This window comes from Ornithorhynchus anatinus, chromosome 6, assembly GCF_004115215.2.
Source record: "Ornithorhynchus anatinus isolate Pmale09 chromosome 6, mOrnAna1.pri.v4, whole genome shotgun sequence".
Taxonomy (NCBI): domain Eukaryota; kingdom Metazoa; phylum Chordata; class Mammalia; order Monotremata; family Ornithorhynchidae; genus Ornithorhynchus; species Ornithorhynchus anatinus.
Genome location: NC_041733.1, coordinates 5,682,173 through 5,707,893, shown reverse-complemented (window position 1 = coordinate 5,707,893; position 25,721 = coordinate 5,682,173). Strand labels below are relative to the sequence as shown.

The 25,721-nt window shown below is 45.0% G+C and overlaps 1 protein-coding gene across 5 annotated transcripts in view; it reads right to left on the bottom strand.

The window, feature by feature from the left end:
• PCDH11X (protocadherin 11 X-linked) overlaps positions 1 to 25,721 on the bottom strand; it is a 1,108,633-nt gene that overhangs the window by 911,744 nt on the left and 171,168 nt on the right. For all 5 annotated transcript variants that reach the window (XM_029067267.2, XM_029067265.2, XM_029067266.2 and 2 more), the window contains exons 3-4: positions 8,450 to 8,497; positions 1,373 to 3,859 (exon numbers count right to left, since the gene is read on the bottom strand). In XM_029067267.2, coding sequence (XP_028923100.1) covers positions 1,373 to 3,859; positions 8,450 to 8,497 — 2,535 coding nt within the window. The remainder of the gene's footprint in view (positions 1 to 1,372; positions 3,860 to 8,449; positions 8,498 to 25,721) is intronic.

Below are 25,721 nucleotides of genomic sequence, written 5' to 3'. Positions count from 1 at the left end.
CCGCCATACTAAAGGAATAGGGAAAGAAATTAAGCATTTTTAAGAACGGTTTGCCCTATAAAGTGGGAGAATGAGCTCGGTATACAGGTGATCAGAGTGTCAGTAACTCTCGGTTACAGAGCCACCACTCTCTCTAGAAATACTGCCTAAGTCGATGTCATCCAGAGAACGATAGACTGTTTTTGTCAAGTAAAAAACACTCTTCCACACTGATTGTCATACAGAGAATCAAATGTTGTCTTCAGGCTCCCTTCTATCCAAACAGGAGAGACAATGAACCATTTTAACCTCCAATTCGCTTAAAGAGAAACCTCTAAACGAGATCATCTCTGCCACGGCATTAGAAAGGGATGAGCCACAGGGGACGGAATCGCTGAATTAGAGGCTCAGGGTCCCATAGAGCCTTACTAGGTCTGTGCGCTGTTTGTCCGCTTGTGTTCGGAACAACCACGTAGACACAGCCGATTTTCTAAAGGTCTCAGAGTTTAGATAACTTGCATACATTCCCATCCGCCATCATTTATTGTCATCTGCCTAACATAAAGATTTCAGACTTTCTTTCCTGAATGCATTTCCCTGAATCGACTGACTTCTCCAATTAAGAATTTCCATCTGAGAGCATTACCTAGACCATTATCCTGCAGAATGCCAAGACGAGGAGCCCTGAGTGGTGTCCTCCATATACGTTACATTCACCCCTGAAACGAGGCGTCAAGGAATTCCTTCCCATCTTCCGTCACTCGCATCCTGTGGTGCTACGGTAACCAGCCTCCCTCCCCCGAGCTAGAAGAGGAGAGTGACGAGTTTGGAAATGGCACGCTCATTTCTTTGGGGGGGTGGGAAATAACAGCTTGTCTGCTTTTTAGGGATCTCCGGGCCGGGCTTTGCCCAGATGAAGGCTAGATTCCAAACTCCATTAGCATTAAGAAACGCTCATCAGATCCTGCCAAGCTTTATTTCTTTGCACCTGGCCTAGATTACTTAGAGCCCCGTGCCCGTGACAGAAGCGAGGACGGCGGCCGTCACCCCTCTTTGTTTTAGAGCTTTCGTCTCAATCTGGTGTCGATGCGAGAAGTGTCACACTGCCATCTACAGACGGGACTCCCCCTAATCTGATCCCTTCGACACTCGGTTCCCCCCCACCCGCCCCCGACCTCCAGGCCCACCCTACGACCGAGAGGGCCTCCGTTCAAATCCTTCCAGCCCTACCGTCACAAACTATCCATTTCAATGCCTCGGGAAAGGGGGTCCCCCCTGGGGCGGGGGCGGGCGGGGGAGACTGGGGTCTTGCGGAGCGGAGCGTTCAGAGCGAGAGCGACAGAAACTCGGAACGGAGAAGGGAGGTGAGGTTCGGCTCGGAACACGGTATTACCTGTCTGGTATGGATGGGCGCTGGGGTCTTGAAGCCGCCCTGACAGCTGCATTCCGAGACGCTATAGGGGTCCGAGCTGCTGGAAGAACATTTGGAGAGAGAGTCACAGCCCATCACGAAGGTGTTATCCAGAGGCAGTTCTTGTATGACATGGTGCTTCTTGGGGGGCACGGGAGTCTCGGGTTTGATTTGGAAGGTGGGCTGGGGAGAGGCGGATTTATAGTGCTTGGCTAAGTCTGGGCTGTCGGGCTTAAAGGTGGTTGGGGTGGTGGCCCAGTTGTACTTCCCCATAGTCTGTTCTTCCAGCTCCACGGGGATGTCGAGGGTGCCGTTGATATGCTCGTGGCTGGGGTCGTCGGGCTTGGACTCTTCGATGGTCACGAAGTTGAGGAGGAGACTTTTGGGCGAGCGCTTCTTCTTCTTCTTCTTCTTCTTGATCTGCCTGTTCTCCTGGTTGGGCGAGACCCACTCCCCGCTCTGTTTGCCCTTCTGGACCACCTTATGGCGCGGGGTCTGCCGGCACCGCACCAGGGCCGTGACGAAGATGACCAGGATGACGGTCATGGTGCCCGCGATGATGGCGATGATGATCTTGACGTAGTCGTTGGTCTGCGGGGTGATCTCCCCGTCCCCTACGTTCTGGCCCACGGGGGCGTCCATATTCCTGCGCACGAGTTCCTGGACGTACGACCCGTTGGTCACTGTCTCGTTCACGAACAGGTGCACCAGGGCGATGGCGTAGAGGGACTCCGGCTGGCCCAGGTCGTTCACTTTCACCACCAGCCTGTGCAAGCCGTGGTCCGCGGAGATCACCTTCTCTTTCAGCGTCACGTTGCCCGTGAGCTGGTCGATGGCAAACAGGCCCCTCGAGTTCCCGCCCACGATGCTGTAGCGGAGCTCCGCGTTCATCCCCGTGTCGTTGTCGACGGCAAACACTTTGGTCACCACGGAGCCCGGGCCGGCCGTGGTCGGAACCAAGTCGTACGAGTAGTTGGAGGAGGGGACGACGAAGACCGGCCGGTTGTCGTTCACGTCGACCACGTTGATGGTCACCTTGGCGGTGGACGAACGCTGCAGCCGCCCCGCGTCCACGGCCTTCACCTGGAAAGTGTACGAGCCCTGCTGTTCCCTGTCGAAAGTGATGTTGGGCCGGATGACGCCGGTCAGCGGGTCGATGATGAAATGGTCCCGGCCGTTGAGGATGGAGAGGGTGACGGCCGCGTTCTCCCCGGCGTCCGCGTCCGTCACGGTGATGAGGCCCACCGTGCCGTACATGGGGAGGTTTTCCGGCACGTAGAAGTTGTACTCGTTGTGGGTGAAGGCGGGGCTGTTGTCGTTCTGGTCCAGGACGGACACGGTCACGGTGGCGTTGGCCTGCAGTGGGGGGATCCCGTTGTCCCGGGCCAGGACGGTGAAGGAGTACCTGTCCTGCTTCTCTCGGTCCAGCCTCCGCACCGCGGTGAGGACGCCCGTGCGCCGATCCAGGTTGAAGATGGGCGGCGCGTCCGAGCCCAACATGTAGCTGATCTCGGCGTTGCGTCCGCCGTCGGCGTCCGTGGCGCTGATTTTGGTCAGCTGGGTTCCGGGCGCGTTGTTCTCGGGGATCGAGAGCCCGATGACGGGCTGGGTGAAAACGGGCGCGTTGTCGTTCTCGTCCTTTATCTTGATCAGGAGCATGGCCGACTGGTTCAAGGGAGGCTTCCCCGAGTCGGAAGCCACGATCTTAATGGCGTACTCCCGCGTGGCCTCGTAGTCCAGGTACGTGGCCGTCTCCAGGAGAAACTGGTTGTCAAAGACGGGCTTCAGCCGGAAGGGGACGTCGTGGTCGGTGAAGCAGGTCACCTTCCCGTTCAGGTCGGCGTCCTTGTCGGTCACGGTGATGAGGGCGATTTTGGTGTTGATGGGCGCCTTCTCGGACAGGAGCACCGTCCCGTTGGTAGGGTTGATGATGTACCTGGTGTCTATGGAGGGGACGTTGTCGTTGACGTCCGTGACGTTGACCGTGACGGTGGCCCGCGATGGCGTCGAGCTGCCGTCGCTGGCTAGGACCGTCAGTTTGTGGGTCGGCGCCTCTTCCCTGTCCAGGACGTCCTTGGTGGTGATGAGGCCGGTGGCGTTGTCTATGGCGAACAACCGTTTGGCCAGGCTGGAGATCTGGTTGCTGAAAGAGAAGCGGATCTGGGCGTTGGCCCCGAGGTCGGCGTCCGTGGCGTGGAGCTGGGAGACCGAGGTGCCCACGGGGGCGTTTTCGGGGATGCTCACTTCGATGTCGTTCTCCTTGAAGACCGGGCGGTTGTCATTGACGTCCGTGACCGTCACTTGCAAAATGGCGGTGCTGGACCTGGGAGGATTGCCCCCGTCCTCGACTTTGATTTTCATCACGTACGTGTCCTTCTGCTCCCGATCCAAGATCTGCTGGACAATCAGCTGAGGCCATTTGTCTCCCTCGGGTGTTTCGATTACATCCAGTCCAAAAACATTCTGGCCCTAGGATGCACAGAGGAGGAGAATCCTATTACGACAGGCCGACGGTTTCACAAGCAAACACGGGGGGGGGGGGGGGGGGGGGGTGTTGGGCCAGCTTTATTTATCTATTTATTCATTTATTCATTTATTCATTTATTTATTTATTTATTTATTTATTTATTTATTTATTTATTTATTTATTTATTTATTTATTTGCTTGCTTGTTTGTTTATTTATTTATTCATTCACTTTTTTAACCATACTTGTTAGGTGCTTACTGCGGTCCCAGGGACTGTACTAAGCTTGATACAAGACAGTCAGGTAGGACCCATATGGGGCACTCACAGTCTAAGTCAGAGGGACGACAATTTAATCCTCATTTTACAGATGAGGGAACTGGGGCACAGAGAAGTTAAGTGACTCGCCCAACGTCGCAGAGCCGACAAATGGCGGAGCCGGGGTAAGGACCCAGGTCTCCTGATGCCGAGGTCTGTGTTTTTTCATCTAGGTCAGGCTGTTCCTGCTCGGCTTCAAGAAACAGAACCCCTACCTGTGTTCTTTGATGTGCACAGAGATGGAGAGAAAGTAACGTACTCTGTTTTAAAAGGATAATCACATATAACCCTTTAAGTGACCGATGAAGAAATCACAACTGAATTCTTTTTTTATGACTCCAGTGGCAGAAAATGAAAAACTCTTTAGTATTCTCCCATCCAATCCTCCTCCCCGAAAGCTGTCATTACGCCTCTGAAAATGACCAACAGAATGCAAAAATGGGTCTATTCGTCAGGGGCCATCGTCAAACATTGTTCTATGCTGGTAGACAGTTTATACTCTCATAAAGTACTACAGTCTGAAATTTTATTCATCTTCCTTTAAGTATCTGCTACTAACATTTCATGACCATCCCTGCACAGTCGTGCCATCTTGACTCATTGACTCTGTTGCTTACTGGAGTTCGCAATTCACTGTTTACCTTGGGCTTTGAAACGCTCCATCACCTTGTCCCTTCCTACCGTACTTCGCCGTTTTCCTACTACAACCCAGCCCTCTAATTTTCTTTTAACTGGTGCCAACCCACTCTAATGCCAACCTACTCGCTGCACCTCGGTCCCATCTGTCTCACCGCCGACCCCTCACCCACGTCCCGCCTCCGGCCTGCAACGCCCTCCCACTTCATATCTGAAAATCGCCCTCGCCAACTTCAAAACCTCATTAAAAGCCATTTCTTCCAAGAGGCCTTCCCCGACTAAGCCCTCATTTCCTCTTTGCCCATTCTGTTCTGCTTCAACCTTCTTCTTGGATTTGCATCCTTTATTAACCCCTTCCTCAGCCTCACAACATTCCTACATTCATTCAATAGTATTTATTGAGCTCCCACTATGTGCAGAGCAATGTACTAAGCGCTTGGAATGTACAATTCGGCAACAGATAGAGAATATCCCTGCTGCGCATATCTGTAATTTATTCATATCAATGTCGGTCTCCCCCCAGACTGTAAGCTCACTGTGGGTGGGGAACGTGTCTTCCAACGCTTTTATTTCAGTCTCCCAAGTGCTCGCTACGGTGTTCGGCACATAGTAAGCGCCCAATAAATATTAGCGATGGATTGTTCTCACTGCCTACATCGGTTTACTCCTATCTAGACTGAAAGTACTATGAAGGAGAGACTATATCGGACCTCTCATGCTTGAATCTACCCCACTGCTTAGACCATTATCAGCACTCAGTAAGTACCACACCTAACAGAGTTTGAGTAGTGCCCGCCGAATAGGTAGAATGTAGATGCATCCTATGGTGGGAGATGGAGGAGCAAATGGGATAGAAGGTGAAATATTTATATTCTTTCCCACAAGGCACCAGTTAAAAGAAAATTAGGATGCTACTGTACTCGGAGGTGATTTCTGCTAGCAGTTGTCTTTCTGAACGTTAGATCGAGTCACTGTGCTCTTCCGACAGCAGGCTCAAACGGTTGGGGTTGCAAATCGTTCCCTTGTACTGCCACGAGAGTCGGCCGACTAGAGTGAGCATTTAAGTCATGAGCCATTGGAAAGGTGGGTCCAGCCTGGACTGCTAGCAAGCTCGATGACTGATTAATGGCGGTGTCCACAGGCTTCCGGGGGAGATTCATCCAGCTTGAACTACTACTGCCAACATCACGGCCCGGCGGACAGAGCACCGGACTCATAAGGTCATGGGTTCTGATCCCAGCTCCATCGCTTGTTTGCTGTGTGACCTTGGGCAAGTCACTTCACTTCTCTGGGCCTCATCTTTCAAATGGGGATGGAGACTGTGAGCCCCACATGGGACAGGGATGGTGTCCAACTTGATTTGCTGGTATCCATCCCAGTGCTTAGTAGAGTGCCTGGCACATAGCAAATACCATCAATTACCATTATTATTCTTCACACAACCCACACACTTCACTCCCCTAATGTTAACCTTCTCACTGTATCTCCAACTCATCTCTCTCGCTGCCAACCTCTCATCTAAGTGCTGCCCCTGGCCTGGAACAACCTCCCTCTTCATATCTGACAATTACTCTCCCCACCTTCAAAGCCTTATTGAAGGGACATCTCTTCCAAGGCGGCTTCCTTGACTAAGCCCTTCTTTACTCTTTTCCCATTCGCTTCTACATCACCCTGACTTGCTCATCTCCTTTCCCAGCCCCACAGCATCTATATACATAACTGTAATTTATTTATTTATATTAATGTCTGTCTCTACCTCCAGACTCTGAGCTCATTATGGGCAAGGAATGTGCCTGTTTATGCTTATATTTTACTCTCCCAAGTGTGTAGTACCGTGCTCTGCAAACAGTAAGACCTCAATAAATATGACTAAACGAATGAAGGAAATTATCCAGTCCAAGCTTTGAGTCCGCCTGCCTTTTTGGAAAGGAAGAGGGTGTACAAGAGGAAACGGCCTAGGAGTTTAGAAGATAAGATCCCAGGGAATCCTTAGAATTATATCAAGTACACAGATTTCCTGCATATTTTATATTCTCCAAGAGCAAAAAACAAAATATGGAAACACCTCTAGGGGTCGGATATTGACCAAGTGAGCATATTCTAACACTTCAAGCACTACTGGTTTGTGGCCAGGTCATTGCACTTTAAACTCTTAGAATGGTTTCTGAAATGTGGAAAATCAAACTCACTCGGGTCTGCGGTTAATCGCTCAGTCAATTAATTTGTGGTATTTATTGAGCACTTACTGTGTGGAGAGCACTGCACTGAGGGTTTGGGAGACATGCTCTCTGCCCACAAGGAGCGTAATGGGTGCCTTCAGACTAGGATGCTGTTTGCGAAATAGGAAACTTTCGTGCAAAACTGCACATGGCCAAAGAAATGGGTGGGCACATGTATCTGTGGCCCACGGGCATTGTCCAGTTGTTGCCATGAAAAGTAAGAGTAGAAGGTATCGCAGATTAAATGGGTCCTACTTTTTAATATACCAAGCTGATCTTCACTTAAACTGATTCTTTACAAAGAATCAAGTCCATCAAAACTTGCTTAGCTTGGCTCATTGAGTCAGTACCACTTCACTTTTCTGGGCCTCAGTTTCCTCATCTGTAAAATGGGAATTAAGACTCTGAGCCTCACATAGGACAGGGACTGTGTCCAACCTGATTAACCTGTATCTATCCTAGAGTTTAGTACAATGTCTGGCACATAATAAGCACTTAACAAATACTGTAAAACAAACCACCCGAAAAATGCAGTAGCTTAATTTAATGTGAAATAATGATGGATATTTGAGATTTCTTTTAGTCATGTATCTAAACAGTCTAGAATTCACTATTTAGGTTTTTTTAAAGCTATTTTGCAAAAAAATATTTTTATTCAAAGCTTGGTTAAGGTTAGCCTATTAAAATGATTTCCTTGAACTGGGAATAAGCCAATAGAACACAGCTTTTATCTGCCTACAATTTGGTAGAAAAAAATAGGTAACAATTACTTCCTAGTATATAAAATACACATTTGCAAAAACAATGTCTTTTTTTTAAAATTACCAATATTACACTATTGATTGTTATGGATCTACTTGCCTCTAGTCAGAATGTGTTTCCCCTCTATTAGATTAAACAATCATTTATATTAAAAAACAAACAAACCCTGAAACTAGAATTAAAACATCTGACAAACCTTTCAAAAAATTCAAAGCTAAGAAGAAATTTGGGGGTGGACATATCACTGTTATAATTCCTGTTTCCTCAATATGATTTGGCATAATGCATTGTGATTAAAAACTCACGCAGCATAATCAATCTGTCCAATTGTGGAAAATATAAATAAAGAAGGCATACAAGTTTCCATCAGAGACAGAGGGTTAGGTTCAGACTGTCAGTTATAACTTTGAATTTCCTTTCTTTAGGAGACAGGCAGGGATAGAAATGTCATTTTACCAAATAATACATCATGTGGGTGAATTTCTCAGAATCGTAATGGAAACCACAAGATTCTATAATTGTTCTAAAAAAACAAAGTGTCCTTCTGAATCTATATCTCTTTATCAGTATCTCTTTATCAGGCCAGTGGATGTATAGGCTGCTGGGAATAGGTAGACACATAAAGAGGTAGATGGGTATGGAGGAATACGGATATTTACCTGCTCATTCGTAATGGATCCAAATGTCCTTTTCGGAGCGGTTTTGGGCTGTCGGGTAAAAATAAAATGAACACGTTTATAAAATGTGTAACAGTCACCCAGTTGGCACATTCATAATTAGAGAACAGCTCAAGTACAAAATTGGAAAACAGGATTCAGAACACGGTAAACAGTAACAGTCCTTCCAGATCGGCCCCCGCAGCCGAGCATCAACTAAGTACCTGGGTAGCGGCTGATCGACGGTGTTGAACACCTCATCCTCAGGAAACATATTTACTATGTTCAGGGATGGTTTGAGACATTTATCACCCTGAGGCAAGGGGAGAGTGGCGCTCCTTCCCATGCCATGTGACTACTTTATGCTGCATGTCTATGTAGTGTAGCATTAGGACATATGTGCCACTTTACAGCTCCGATGATTCTCCCTCTGATCCCCTTCCTTGATCTCAAGCCTTTGGGTTTTCCTCTCTGGTCCCTTCTAAAGCAGGCCCGTCTTCCACCGTGGGCTCGGGGAGACTGGGGGCTTTCCAATTTTGGCAAGGGGTCATTCTCTCTACTGGGGCATCTACTTGCAACTGCCTCACTCCCTGCCTGAAGCGGACGCACTGGACGATGGACATGAGCTAATCCGTTGGGCTGTCGGACTTCTAGGTTAGCCAGCCAGTCATTTGTACTTATTGAGTGCTCCCTGTGAGCGGGGCACTGTACTAAGCATTTGGGAGAGTACAATATCACAATATAATAGACACATTATCTGCCCTCAACCAACTTACAGTTTAGAGGGGGAGACAGACATGAATATGAATTAATGTTACAGATTTGTACGGAAGTGTTGGGGAGTCGGGAGGGGGGATGAATGAAGGGAGCAAGTCGGACGCAAAAGGGAGAGGGAGAAGAGGAAATGAGGGCTTAGTCAGGGAAGGCCTCTTGGAGGAGATGTACCTTAAATAAGGCTTTGAAGGGGAGGTGATAGAGTAATTGTCGGATTTGAGGAGGGAGGGCGGTCCAGGCAAGAGGTGGGATGTGGTCGAGAGGTTAGTGGCGAGATAGACAAGATGGAGGTACAGAGAGGTACAGAGAGGCATTAGAGAAGCAGCGTGGCTCAGTGGAAAGAGCACGGGCTTTGGAGTCAGACGTCATGGGTTTGAATCCCGGCTCGGCCACTTGTCAGCTGTGTGACTTTGGGCAAGTCACTTAACTTCTCGGTGCCTCAGTTACCTCATCTGTAAAATGGGGACTAAGACTGTGAGCCCCACGTGGGACAACCCTATTCCCCTGTGTCTACCCCAGGGCTTAGAACAGTGCTCGGCACATAGTAAGCGCTTAACAAATACCAACATTATTATTATAACATTATAGAGGAGGACAGTGTGTGGGCTGGGTTGGAGTGGGAAAGTAGCGAAGTGAGTTGGGAGGGGGTGAGGTGATGGACGGCATTATAGTCAATGGCAAGGAGGTTTTGAACAAACCCTCCAGAATCGTACTATAAAAATCTAGTGGCTTCCACCGACGCAAAAGACCATAAGAGCTGCTTAATGGGAAATAAAAAATGCAAGTAGAAAATCGTGTGATAGAAATCCATACGAATTTACAACAGCTCTGGGCCGTGCAGATCCTGTTTTACACTGATAAAAATGTGGCTTTCAAGTGACTTTTTCAAATGGCAAAAATTTATTTATTCATATTCAAGTGTAGCTGGATATTAACATAAATTAAATGGAAAACTGCATAAAAGAAACACAATGTCAACTCATTCTGTGAACTGCAGACAGATTTCCTTCTTAGCAATCACCAAGAAAGTGCTAAAGGGCAGGTTAATGATTTCCTGACAGATTTCCCAGGAAAATCCAGGTAAAAAATCTCCCTCCTGCCACCGAATGACTGACCGCGAATGTTGTTTCCGAACACGCAGCTGGTTTTGATAGAATTCAAAAGAAATTCAGTCACCTAGCAGATGAAAAGAATGGGCAAAGATGCTGCTACATGAATACTGACGTAATTTTCTTCTCCTTGTTCTCTTCTCTCTTTCATTTGTAATGGAATGGCTGAGATTCCAAAAGGTTATTTAGATAATTTTTAGAAGTTCTGTTAAGAAACACACACTTTCTCTCCGAGCTCGACGCTTCGGAAGCGATATGCTCCGGAGCAGTTTAAACATCCTTGGGGAGAAAAGAGGCTGCTAATAAAAATTTCAGCACACTCAGAACTCCAGCACCGTGAATGTCGCACCTGTAATAAACAGACACAGGTCCCTAGTCTGCACTCACTTATACGGTTTGTAATTTGGATTTTCATGCGCTCTAAAGATAAAGTTGCAATGTGCGGCTTTTCATTTCAAGTACGCGGACATGCTAATTTCTTATCTTCACGCTGCACACGGTTTGAGGCGTGGTACACTTACCCGGGACGTGTTCGTTCCTGAAATGTTCGCTTCAATAAGGGTTCATTTGAATAGAAAAAGAGGAATGGCTGGATAAATAAGTATGATCACTCGTACCTCCGTAGAGGCCTCAGGTTTATGTGTCGTATCAGGGCGCTCTTTATTTGGTTCAATGTTCCAGACAGAGTAAGTGGTACCCAGAGGCGACGCTCACCGAAGATCCGAAGCATCGGATACTAGGTGCGGAAGGAGGTGGATGTAGGTGGATGGGCACGGGTGAACACACGCTTTAGGTGGCGTGGCCTTTGCTGAGCTGCTTCCATTCAGGTTCACTTGACATTTTATCCATCAATCAATGGTATTTATTGAGAGCTTACTATCAATCGATCAATCATATTTATTGAGCGCTTACTATCGCCCCCCCGACCCGGCCCCAGACTGTAAGGTCAATGTGGGCAGGGAACGTGTCTCTAAATGGTACTCTCCCGAGCCATTAGTACACTGCTTTGCACACAGTAAGCACACAATAAATACGATTGACTGACTGGCTGACTGCAGGGCATGAACTTAGAGTTTGGGAGAGTATAATATAACAAGATAACAGACATTCCCCGCCCACAACAAGCTTACAGTCTAGAGGAAGAGAAAGAAATGACTATAAATAGGTAAATGAATGGATATGGACATAAGTGCTTTTGGGATGGCAGGGGGCTGGGGGATACCTGTTTTCTTGTTTTGCTGTCACCGCCCTTCTAGACTGTGAGCCTGTTGTGGGAAGGGATTGTCTCTATTTGTTCCTTCAGGAGGCCTTCTCAGCCCTCCCCTTCCCTCTGCCCCTCTTCCCCTCCCCATTCCCCCTACTCCCTCCCTCTGCTCTACCCCCTTCCCCTCCCCACAACACAAGTGCATATTTCTATATGGTATTTATTACTCTATTTATTTTGTTAATAATGTGCATATATCTATGATTCTATTTATCTTGATGGTATTGATCCCTGACTATTTGTTTTGTTTTGTTGTCTGCCTCTCCCCCTTTTAGATTGTGAGTCCGTTGTTGGGCAGGGATTGTCTCTATCTGTTGCCAAATTGTACACTCTTAAGTGCTTAGAACAGTGTTTTGCAAACAGTAAGTCTCAATAAATACGATTGAATGAATTGGACTTTCCAAGCACTTAATACAGTGCTCTGCACAGAGTAAGCGCTCCATAAATATGATTGAATAATGAATGAAAGGGAGCAAGGCAGAGCACTGTGTGCAGAGCATTGTACTAAGCGTTTGGAAGACTACAAGAGAAATTGTAGACAAGTTTCCCGTTCACAATGAGCTTACAGTCTAGAGATGTGATAATAGTAGTGATAAATGTAATCAAAATAATAATTATAGCAATGATGATACAACAATAAAACTAGCAGTATTTAAGCTAGGTGCCAATCACTGTACTAAGGGCTGGGGTATATAGAGATAATCAGATCTTTCAGTCTAGGGGTAAGGGAGATTAGATATTTAATCCTCATTTTACAGATGAGGGAACTGAAGAACCCTGAAGTTGTGTCTTGACCAAGATCGCACGGTGGGTAAGTGGCAGAGTCGGCATTTGAACCCAGGTCCTCTGACTTCCAGGTCTGAGCTCCTGCTACTAGGCCGCTTTTCTCCAGAATGACTCTCTTTATAGGTCGGACATCAGTCGTCCAATTGCAACCGTGAATATTCCCCTCTAATAATTAAAAATAATATTACTAACAGGAAGTGCTCTTTTCAACTAGTGAGAAACATCGTTGCCTAGTGAATATGTATGGGCCTGGGAGTAAGAAGTCAGGAAGTCCACTGTATTTATTGAGCACTTACTGTGTACAGAGCATTGTCCAGTGCTTAGAACAGTGCTTGGCACATAGTAAGCCCTTAAGGACTACCGTAATTATTACTAAGCACTTGGGCGAGTACAATACAATGATATAAGACACACATTCCCTGCCCACAACAAGCTTACTGTCTAAAGTCAACAGAAGGACCTGGAGAATAATCCCAGCTCTGCCACTTGCCTGCTCTGTGACCTAGGGCAAGTAACTTCACTCCCCTGGGTGTCAGTCACCTCATCTGTAAAATTGAGATTAAGATTATGTGAGTCCTAGGTGGGACATGGACTATGCCTAATATAATAAACTTGTATCTACCCCAGTACTTAGTACGGTGCCTAGCACATAGTAAGCACTTTAGAAATGCCATTAACGTCCACTGATCCTCCCCTCAAAAATGAAACAATGACCAAAAAAATAAGTGCTGACAGATTCCTGATCGTGGATCCCATCATAGTTTGACAATAAACTCCTTGAGGGCAGGGATTGTGTCTACTAGTGATATTATACAGTTCCAAGTACTTAGTAGACACACACTGCAAAGCGTTCAGTAAATCCTGTTGTCCTATCTATTGATCCTTCATACAGAGTGTGATAGTACTTGGGAATGGTTTGGATGAGGTCCTCTGAGCGGCTGATTTCTCTACTTCAGTGGCCACTTGTAAAGAGCTGAGGTAAAAAAAAATAAATAAATAATGGCATGGAAACAGGGAGGAGTGGTCTGTGGATGCATGACTGTAGGGGAAAGATGGTCAATTCCTGGCTTAATCAGGGAAAACATAATAATCACAATTACGAATAACAAAAGGAATAACAATAATTGCGGTATTTGTCAAGTGCTTACTAGGTGTCAAGCACGGTACTAAGTGCTGGGGTAGATACAAGGCAAGTGAGTTGAAGACAGTCCATGCCCCACAGACGGCTCACAGTCTTAATCCCCATTTTACTGATAAATTATCTGAGGCACAGAGAACCGAGGTGACTTGCCTAAATTCACACAGCAGACAAGTGGTAGAGCCAGGATTAGAATCCAGGTCTTCTGACTCCTGTGCTTTATCCATTAGGCCACGTTCGTGGTATTTGTTCATGCTAATGTCAATGCTGCCCATTAAACAGAGAACAAACAGGATGAATAGTAGAGCCAACTGGTTTCAAGAGGCTGCACAAAGGATGGGCTGAGGGGTCAATGAGCAAGTGATGAGGGCAGAAATAGATGGAGAACTGAAAGCTTCTTGGGAAGCTTCCATTCTGAGATCCAGATGGTTCTGGGACTGAGAAAAAGATGGCTTATAAGAATGATAATAGTATTTGTTAATAATGATAAGGATGATATTTGTTAAGTGCTTACCGTCAGGCACTGTACTAAGCGCTGGGGTGGTTACAAGCAAATGGAGTTGGAAATAGTCCCTGTCCCATGTGGGTCTCACAGTCTTCATCTCCACTTTACAATGAGGTAAGTGAGGTACCGAGAAGTGAAGTGGCTTGCCCAAAGCCACACAGCAGACAAGTGGCGGAGCCTAGAATAGAACCCATGACCTCCTGACTCCCAGGCCTGTGCTCTAACCACTAGACCCCACTGCTTCTCTTAACCACTGGGCCATACTGCCTGAAGTGCAGCCTAGTGGAAAGAGCCCGGGCTTTGGTGTTAGAAGACCTCTGTTCTAATCCCGGCACTGAAACTTGCCTACTATGTGATTCTCCCCAAGTCAAGTCTCTTTACCGGGCCTCAGTTTCCTTATCTGTAAAATGGAGAGTCAATAATTACAGTATTTGTTAAGTGCTTATTATATGTGGGTACTAGTGTGTAGAAATCGGGTTGGACACAGTCCCTGCCCCGCACAGGGCTCACAGTCTTCATCCTCATTTTACTGATGAGGTAACTAAGATACAGAGAAGTGAAGTGGCTTTCCCAAAGCCACAGAGCAGACAAGTGGCGGAGCCAGGATCTATGGCCTTCTGACACCCAAGCCCAGGCTCTAGACACTCCTCCATGTTGTTCTTCTGTTCTCTCTCCTACTGCGTCCTCCTACTTAGACTTTGAGCCCCACAAGAGACAAGGACTATGCCTGACCTGATTATCTCGTTCTGACACCAGAGTTTAGTATGCTACTTGGTACATAGTAAAGTGCATAACAAATGCCACGATTATTATTTATTATTATTCAAAATGCAAAGGCCGACACATGCCCAGTCCTTTTCCCACTAAGTCCCTAGCATTCAGTCATCTTTTCTGTTTCTGTTCTTTAAGAAGGCAAAGACACCCGAAATTTTGAGCTAACACCTCCGGCTAGAGGACGACACACAGGATGAGAAACCCACAGGCAGAGAGCCTGTGGTCTTGAGCAACTGTACTTTTCTCATCACACCCAAAACCACTTCTCCACCATCCTTTTCCACAGTGGTATTAATCACGGTCATTTTCTCTCAGAGTTTCAAAAATGTGGGTTAGTAAATTTCAGAGGGAACCATTCATCGTAAATCCTGAAATGTACCTCTGTGTTTGTCTTCTCTGGCATCTCTAAGTACACACAATTCAAGAAAGGAAGGCTCACTCACCCGTCCCTCCCTCCTATCGTGTGATGGGACACTAGGTTTGAAACACTGGATCAAAGAATGCTGATACCCAGAAGATGAATGGTCAGTAACAAGCTACTCGTCTTCTTGCATCCAGTGACAGATGCATTATACAGAGATGTACCAGTTATTTGAAGATTCCTCTACTGATCTTTCCCATCCAAACTCAGAGTAATCAACTCCTTGTAATGTTTTGCATTTTCTTGTCAAAAATTACCGAATGCACCGCCACTAAATGCCATACAGCTGAATGACAGTTCAACAGTCATGCTTATGACCGCATCCCTTTAGACTGTAAGCTCCCTGAGGGCAGGGAATGTGCCTGTTATACTATGTTGTGCTATCCCAAGCGCTTAGTACAGTGTTCTTCACACAGTAATCATTCAATAAATACCATCGCCTGACTGACTAGCCTATGAGTAGAAGAGCTTAAGCTGAATAACGTAAACATACAAGACTTGAGGATTAGGATACAAGTAGTAGTTAGACTGTGAGCCCGTCACTGAGCAGGGATTGTCTCTATCTGTTGCTGAAAAGTACACTGCAAGTGCTTAGTACAGTGCTCTGCACATAGTAAGAACTTAATAAATACTATTGAATGAATGAATGAATGAACCTACTGAATGCATTTCACGGGACCAAGTGCTTGCCAAGTACAACAGAAGCACGAAATATATTTCCTGCCCATAAGGAGCTTCCGCCAATTGATTAATCAACCCTATTTACTGAGTGCTAACTGTGTGTGGAGCTCTGGACTATGCTTGGAAGAGTTTAATGTAACACCACTGGTAGACGTGTTCCCGGCCCTCAGCGAGCTCATAGTCTCAAGTGGGAGACAGACATCAATACAAATAAATTATGGTATGAAAATGTGCTGTGGGGCTGAGGGAGGGGTGAAAAAAGGGAATGAACCCAAGTGCAAAGATGACACAGAACGGAGTGGGAGAAGATAATACTAATAATAATGGTATTTGTTAAGCACTTATTGTATGACAAGCACTGTATTAAGTGCTGGGGTGGATACAGGCAAATCGAGTTGGACATAGTCCCTGTCCCATGTGGGGGACCCAGTTTCTCTAAGACTGAGGGCTTAGATAGGGAAGTTATTCATTCAATAGTATTTATTGAGTGCTTACTATGTGCAGAGCACTGTACTAAGAGCTTGGAATGTACAATTCGGCAACAGATAGAGATAATCCCTGCCCAATGACGGGCTCACAGTCTAATCAGCCTAACACGCATCCCCCGGCTCCTGCACCGAATGGTCGGAGACCTGGCTCCGTTACCAAGACCTGCCGGTTTCACCTCTACAATATCGCCAAGATCCGCCCTTTCCTCTCCACCCAAACGGCTACCTTACTATTACGGGCTCTCGTTATATCCCGGCTAGACTACTGTGTCAGCCTTCTCTCTGACCTCCCTTCCTCCTCTCTCGCCCCGCTCCGGTCTATTCTTCACTCCGCTGCCCGGCTCATCTTCCCGCAGAAACGATCTGGGCCTGTCACTCCCCTTCTTAAACAACTCCAGTGGTTGCCTATCGACCTCCGCTCCAAACAAAAACTCCTCACTCTAGGCTTCGAGGCTCTCCGTCACCTTGCCCCTTCCTACCTCTCCTCCCTTCTCTCTTTCTACCGCCCACCCCGCACGCTCCGCTCCTCTGCCGCCCACCTCCTCCCCGTCCCTCGGTCTCGCCTATCCCGCCGTCGACCCCTGGGTCACGTCCTCCCGCGGTCCTGGAACGCCCTCCCTCCTCACCTCCGCCAAACCGATTCTCTTTCCCTCTTCAAAACCTTACTTAAAAATCACCTCCTCCAAGAGGCGTTCCCAGACTGATCTCCTCTTCCCCCTTTACTCCCTCTGCCATCCCCCCTTTACCTCTCCGCAGCTAAAGCCTCATTTTCCCCTTTTCCCTCTGCTCCTCCACCTCTCCCTTCCCATCTCCACAGCACCGTACTCGTCCACTCAACTGTATATATTTTCGTTACCCTATTTATTTTGTTAATGAATTGTACATCGCCTCGATTCTATTTAGTTGCCATTGTTTTTACGAGATGTTCTTCCCCTTGACGCTGTTTAGTGCCATTGTTCTCGTCTGTCCGTCTCCCCCGATTAGACCGTAAGCCCGTCAAATGGCAGGGACTGTCTCTATCTGTTGCCGACTTGTTCATCCCAAGCGCTTAGTACAGTGCTCTGCACATAGTAAGCGCTCAATAAATACTACTGAATGAATGAATGAATATGATGACTAAAAGAGGCTCTTCCAATTTTGGTTTTTAATCACTTGCCCTCTGTGTCTCCTGCAGTGTTCTGGAATGAATAATACTGTGCTTCCCTGCTGCCCTGCTACCCCAGCATAACCCTTGCTTCTCAAAAAGGCCAGCCAACTAAATGGTCTGCATGAAGTAAGCTACAATTAAGAGAAGGATCCGAGGCTTCTCTGGCCTCGTGGAACCTTCCGAATCTCACCTGGATCTCATCCATCAACTCAAATGTGTAAGAGGCGCAATGCTTTAAAATTTAATTAATTAACATTTGTACAGCCTCTGGACTCCCACATGAAAGGCAAACTCTAAGTACCAAATATTTCCAGTTATTTGTTTTCTTTTCAAATTGCAAAGGTAGTAGACAGAATGGAAAGGACCAAGCTGATGTCCAACAAACCAAGCAAAATCCCAAAAGATCATCTCATTTTTTTATGTCAAATGGATACAGGTACCAGGCCTTTCTAGGCTCCTTGTTTTTTCCTTTTAAAAATGATAAAATTGTCCACTGGGTCATTTTAGAATTGCTTTTATGAAAATACTTATTTTCCACTAGAGATGTGGTTAACTAAACTGTCAGTCCCCAGCAAAATTTTACAGCCCGCTTGTAAACCTTCATTTTACAGGGAAAATGCTGACAAATATTAACTTCAATGAATAGACATCTGCACGAGAGCCTCTACAAAAAGACACAGTCTCATGTGCTCCTACCTTTCTTCCCTTCCTTCACTTTCTCCCTCCATGTTGTCTACTGACCAAATAACCAGGGCTCAATCTTTTCCATACTCAAACTAAGACTGAGATTTCTTTATTCTGACATTCTGAAAATGCCCTAGTCTTCAGGGAAGGGAATTATCAATTTTGGGAGGTGGGTTACCAAAAAACTTTAAGGAAGGTGAAATACTCTTGCATAATGAAAAAAAAAAAAAAACTTTTTTATTTCACTTGTGAGTGATATTCCTTCCTCGATTCACAAATAAGCTTTCAGGTTGTAAGCCTGGGGCCCAAACTGCTGAAATAAGCATGATAGTAAGCCCTTCTGAGACCTTTTTCTTTGCAGGGATTTGTGGAATCAAAGAAGGGAAAGTTTGTGTTGAATATTGAACTCCTCAGAGGAATATTTCTGCTTTTGAGAAAAAGAGAAAGATATGCTTAGCCAAATAAAAAGTTATCTTTCTTAGCATTGTTCTGGAAAAGAAACAGCTGAGCTACCTTACTAAACTCGTACATTTTTTTTGATATATGCATGGGTAAAGACGCCACTTCACTGACTATTGGAAGGTAATAAATAACCCAGCACTTCCAGGTCTCTAAATCTGGTACAGTTGCCCAGAAGAAGCATAGAGTGCCAGTAAGTACTAAAAATAGTTCCAGAGAGATTGGATTCTAAAACTGATTAAATAGAGGCTGTTTACTGTGTTGATCAGGGAATGCTGGGGACAGACTTGAAATTTATTTCTGAGCTTTTTAGAGGTTGATTTATCAGGAATCCATTGTATGACTCCTATGCACCAGAATTTGAGGAATCACAACACATGGTCCCCATCCCAACTGGTAAAATATTTCCCTTTGTGGTCACAATTTGGCTACTTTCAACGGAATGGAGGGAGACGGGAAAGGAGAGAGGGAAATGGAAGCGAGAGGGTGGGACAGGCCTAGTGGAAACCAATCGATCAAATGGTATTCATCACATGCTTAGGGGATTTGGGAGATCTGGGATCTAATCCCGGCTCTCCCTCTGATCTGCTGGTGACCTTGGGAAATCTCTTAATTTCCAATGCCAAAGTTTTCTCTCCTTTCTAATGAAGACATATACCTGTTCTCCCTTCCTCCTAGACTGTGGGCTCCATATGGGACAGAAAATAGGACTAATCTGATTATCATGGATCTACCATGCCTTCCGTTACAGCCTTACAGGCTTTCCACCATTCCCGTCTACAGTGGTTGTCTTATGCTGTCGTGTCCGACCCATTGCGATGCCACAGATACATCTCTCCCAGATCGTCCCACTTCCATCTTCAGTCGCTCTGGGAGTGGATCCAGAGAATTTTCCTGGTAAAAATAGGGAAGTGGTTTACCATCGCCTCCTCCGCGCAGTAAACCTGAGTTTCAGCCCTCATTTCTCTCCCAAGCTGCTGCTGCCCAGCACAGGTGAGTTTTGACTTGGGAGTTGTGAGTTTTGATCGCCTGACACTTGCTAGCCACTGCCCAAGCTAGGAATGGAACGGGTAGGCCTCTGCTTGACTCTCCCTTTTGTAGTCATGACTGGCAGAGTCCTGGAAACTCTCCAGGTGCGACCCTGAGAAGGGATCTTAGGGTAGGTGCTTGAATTCATTATAAATTCAAGAAATTAGTGTTAGCATCCTTGACCAAATATTTAGAAAGACGTTCCACTCCATGATCCCGCAGAGGAAATTAGGTACTTCACATCCCCCTAGGTGCCACCTCATTCATCTAAATCCTAACAACTTTTTCCTGCATGCCCCCCGAGCTACATGGATTGATCACACCTCCAAAATCTGAACCTGCTTCAGCAGGACCAAAAAGTAGTAGCTGATAATCCAGTCGTCAATAGCGTACTGTTTAACTAGGAAAAAAAAACTGAATGTTATATAATGACTAAATTTGGCTACTAGCTTTCTGAAGTCAAACACTGTCACTATGGTCTCATTCCTTTTTTCTCTTCGAATTCGGCTTCACAAGAAGTGTCAGTAGGTGATTTATCTCTCTCCATATTAAAACACCTAAAGCATCAGATTATTAAAATGTCCGGGGAGACATCATTTCAGGCTTCCTCCTATTTTCCATATTCTGGAATTCATGCTTCCTCTAGCCTTCCCCACTTACATAAGTGTCTCGAGACCCAACACGAGTAAGAACTAGAAAATATATATTGAGCAGTCCTTCCGATCCACCAGACTAGACACGATATGCCCCAGGACACATTCTCCAGCACTTTGGACGCACAAATGCAACATGCTCAAAATGGCCTTCACAATTCCTGCTCACATATTATTCTCCAGATTATTAATTCTCACTATTAGGACATGTCATTGCAACCCTATCAAAAGAGACGTTTAATCACAATTTTTGTTCGCTGATCTTTGGATTGGGGAAGATAAGTGATTTCCTTAGATAAGGCCAGGAGAAAACTCATCCGAATAAATTGCTTATTTGTTTTTAAAAGTAAACACTACTAATAGGTTTTGCATTGCATTCTTTCAGGAGCTTAGCGGCATACCTTAGTGGAAAGAGCATGAGTATGGGAGTCAAAGGACGTGGGTTCTTATCCCGGCTCCGCCACTTGTCTGCTGTGTGACCTCCCGGCGAGTCGCTTAATTTCTCTATGCCTCAGTTCCCTCATTTTAAATTGGGGATTAAGAATGTGAGTCCCACGTGGGATAACCTGATTACCTCATAACTAACCCAGTGCTTAGAACAGTGCTTGGCACATAGCCCTGAACAAATACCATAATAATAATTATTGTTATTACAGTGCTCAATCAATACCATTTATTGACTGATAGGATTGTTTTTCTTCAGGATGAGTATCAAAGTGTTAGATAAGAGCCCTTCATAATTGACAATTACATGAGTTATATGGCTTAATTTTGAACTTTGTCAGTTCTTGAAGTTCACTGAAGTAATAATGGAAACATACCTGTTTAATTTAGAATAATAGTTAAGGACATCATGCATAAGGAGGCTACAGATAATGACAAAGAACTCAAAAGATTATTTTAATTGGTAGCTTTGTGATCTGCACATTCTAATTTATTTTCTTGAAGAAAGACAAATGGTGAGTGATTAGTATGACACATTTTTCCTGCCTTTGAGGGATTTGCAGAAATTCTGTACTTTTCTTTGCATTTATTTGAAATACATCATATAGCCTAGAGGATAAAAACGGTGACATACAAAATTAAGATGATTTATCATGGTAAGAAAAGATAAAACCATCCAGATTCATTTTTTCTTTTGATTATGCCTATTTCAGTTAAAAAAAAAAAAAAGTATGTGCTTCTATTTGGGAGTACTGCAAAGTCACATTTTTTTTTTTTTTTTTTAATGGAAAACATGGGTTTAAGTGTACTTAGAATAAAGAAGTCAATTCTACACATTCAAAAATCCACATGTCCTGTGATTTGCAAGAAGAGTACAGTAAACCAATTTTTTTTTTTCATTAGTTGATATGTGAAACATTGATGAAAATTGCCTGAATCAACCTACACCTTGTTTCCAGAAAACAAAATCCTACTTTTTCCTCTCTATGAGGAGAACTGCCAACACTTCAACACTCAACAACCATTACAAAGTGCTCAGTCAATCAATCAAAGGTATTTATTGAGTGCCTCCTGCGTGCAGAGCATTGGGAGAGTACAATACAACCAAGTTGGTAGACACACACACCCTGCTTACCAGGAGCTTAGATTCTAGAGGAGGAACTCACAGTATGGAGGGTCACGCAAATCCTCTTGAAATAAAACTGAGCAATCAACTTGGTTAGCTACCTCAAACAGAACACGGTTTGGTCAAGCGCTTAGTACTGTGTTCTGCACACAGTAGGTGCTCAATAAATATGCCTGAATGAATGAATGGAGCAGTGTGCCCTAGAGAAAAAAAAAAAAACAAAAAAACAAGGGCTTGGGAGTCAGAGATCTTGCATTCTTATGCCAGCTCCGCCACTTGCCTGCTGTGTGACCTCGGGCAAGTCTCTTAACTTCTCTGGGGATTGAGAGTCAAATGGGGTTTGAGACGGTGAGCCCCAGGTGGGACAGGTACTGCGTCCTCCCTAATAACTTGCATCGACCCCAACGCTTAGTACGGTGCCCGGCACAAAGTAAGTGCTTAATGAATACCTCAATTATTATTATTTTTGGTGAGATACAGGATTTGAACAAGAGTACAGTGGTGGTGATAGAAGTAGCAGCAGAAATAATAGGCAAAATAGCAATAACATTCAAGTCAAGTTCCCACTAAGGTCAATGAAATTAAACGGGGTAAAAGGTAGCTCTAAACGTAGAAGGAAACAGAAGGCCTTAAACCCCGCTCCGATGTTGGAAGGCATATCCTACCACATTAGAGGAAAGATATACTTTTAATGACATTTTTTGATGAGATAAAGAAATGCAGAAGGAGACAGGAAAAAAAAAAAAAATGGTAATTTTACTCAGACGTATCAGCAGAAACCAAAGCAATAATGTACAGCACATTAATGGAGCCAGCAATTATAATCAGTGGTATAAAAAGGTATTTGAATGGTGACAGCTGATGACAAAGAATTCCATTTCTTTTCTTTAATGGTCTTCTAGGCTTTTCATTGTTTCTGTGCAAAATTCTGCAGTGGTCTTTGCCGGATTGCAATATCTTCAAAAAGACTCTAAGAGACTCAAGAGCAAAGACCAATTATTCCCAGACATGAGCTCGGTACTTTAAATGATATTTTCATAAATCTCTCTGCTAGAAATCCAAATAACCACACTAATGCTGTCAGATGCCAGTAACAATAGTGGCTATGCTATTTTAGTCCAGTTGTTCGCAATTAAAGAACAGAGGAGAGAAATATTCTAATCCTCAAATAAAAATTGCTGAACCAACCCTAAATTCTGTTTTTTACATAGTTAGTGGACAAATTACAATTATAAATTACAATTAGTGGACAAATAGCACTCAGAAGATAAAATATTTTCAGTCTTCTGGATTGGTATTTGAGTGTTGATAAATGAAGTGAAGAAAGAATAGTTTCATAATGAAAAATGAATACAGTGAACCTTTTTAAAAGTTTAATTATAATCGGGTTTACATCCTTTACCTTCATAGACATGTGCAAGCACATTGCCGTAAATTCAGGTTTCTCTCCTGTTCTCAGGGAAATTTGCTTGCAAAAAGCACATCTGGATTAAAAAATGCTCTAGTTTTAAAGTGCTTTGTTAATTTCAAACTTTCAAATATATTCTACTCCAATCCTGAGTACCTATTCTGTGCAGGGTACCATATGACACACTTGAAAGAGTACTAGACACTTTTTTGACATGATTTGTACCCTAAAAGTACTTAGAATCTAACAGGGAATTCTATATTATGTTCAAAATTAGAATGAAATTTTCAAACTTCACACGACAAGACCCTACAAATAAACTGAAAAGTGCATAACACTTTTCTTGTTAGCATTCTATTATTAATATAGCATTAGTGTTTCCATAATACTAATAATTTTTTTTATTATTAGTGTTATGGCATTTGTTAAGCACTTACTACACTGTACTAAGTGTTGGGGTGGATCCAACATTTCTAAGTGGAAAGAGCTCGAGCCTGGGAGTCAGAGGTCTCAGGTTCCAATGTGACTCTGCCACTTGTCTGCTGTGTTACCTTGAGTGAGTTTCTTAACCTCTCTGTGCCTCAACTAGCTCATCTATAAATGGGGATTAAGACTGTGAGCCCCATGTGGGGCAACCTGATTACCTTGTATCTTGCCCAGTGCTTAGAACAGTGCTTAGCACATAGTAAGCACTTAACAAATACCACTGTGATTATTATTACAAGCAAATTGGGTTGGAAACAGTCCCTGTCCCACATGGGGCTCACAGTCTCAAAACCCATTTAACAAATGAGGTAAAACTCAGGCACAGAGATGTGAAGTGACTTGTCCAAGGTCACGCAGCAGACAAGTGGGGAAGCTGAGATTAGAATTCATGACCTTCTCACTCACAGATCCATATTCGAGCCACTACATCATGCTGCTAATGATGGAAAGAAACGCACTATAACAATGATGATGATAATAATAATTATAATAATTATATTTGTTAAGGGTTTACTAGGTGCCACGCACTCTACTAAGTAGTAGATGAAGACAATAAGGCAATCAGGTTGAACACTCTTCCTGTCCCACATGGGGCTCACTATCTAAGTTAGGAGGAAATAGAATTTAAACCTTATTTTTTAGATGAGGAAACTGTGGGATAGAGAAGTTACGTCACTTACCCAAGGTCACACATAGGGTAAGTGGTAGGCAAGTGATAGAATCTCTAATGCCCAGGCTCTTGCTCTTTCGGCTAAGGCACATAATAAATAAAGTTGGTATTTGTTGAGCGCATATTATGTGCAGAGCACTGTTCTAAGCGCTGAGGTAGATACAGGGTAATCAGGTTGTCCCACATGAGGCTGACAATGTATATTACTTCTCCAAGCTTAGTACAGTTCCTGACACATAGTAAGCACTTAACAAATGCCATAGTTATCTTCATTATTATTATTATTGTTATCATTCTCATATTGATGATCTCACTTTATATGTCAACTTCCCTGGGATGTATGGAGAGATGGGTATAATCACCCTGGGCGAATGTATTAGCCTGCACGAGTGAGGTCATATAATAACTGTGGTTTTGTTTAAGTGTTTACTATGTGCCCGGCACTGTACTAACTGCCGAGGTAGATACAAGATCACCAGGTCCCGCATGGAGCTAAAAGTCTAAGTAAGAGGGAGAAAAGGTATTGAATCCCCTTTTTGCAGATGAGGCAACTGAGGCCCAGAAAAGTGAAGTGATTTGCCCAAGGATACAGAGCTGATTAGATGGCACGACCATCCTTCCCATCCCTCAGGCCCGCAATCTCGGTGTCATCCTTGACTCGTCACTCTCGTTCACCCCACACATCCTATCCGTTACCGAGACCTGCCGGTTTCACCTCTACAATATCGCCAAGATCCGCCCTTTCCTCTCCACCCAAACGGCTACCTTACTATTACGGGCTCTCGTTATATCCCGGCTAGACTACTGTGTCAGCCTTCTCTCTGACCTCCCTTCCTCCTCTCTCGCCCCGCTCCAGTCTATTCTTCACTCCGCTGCCCACCTCGTCTTCCCGCAGAAACGATCTGGGCATGTCACTCCCCTTCTTAAACAACTCCAGTGGTTGCCTATCGACCTCCGCTCCAAACAAAAACTCCTCACTCTAGGCTTCGAGGCTCTCCATCACCTTGTACCTTCCTACCTCTCTTCCCTTCTCTCATTCTACCGCCCACTCCGCACGCTCCGCTCCTCCGCCGCCCACCTCCTCACCGTCCCTCGGTCTCGCCTATCCCGCCGTCGACCCCCGGGTCACTTCCTCCCGCGGTCCCGGAACGCCCTCCCTCCTCACCTCCGCCAAACTGAGTCTCTTTCCCTCTTCAAAACCCTACTTAAAAATCACCTCCTCCAAGAGG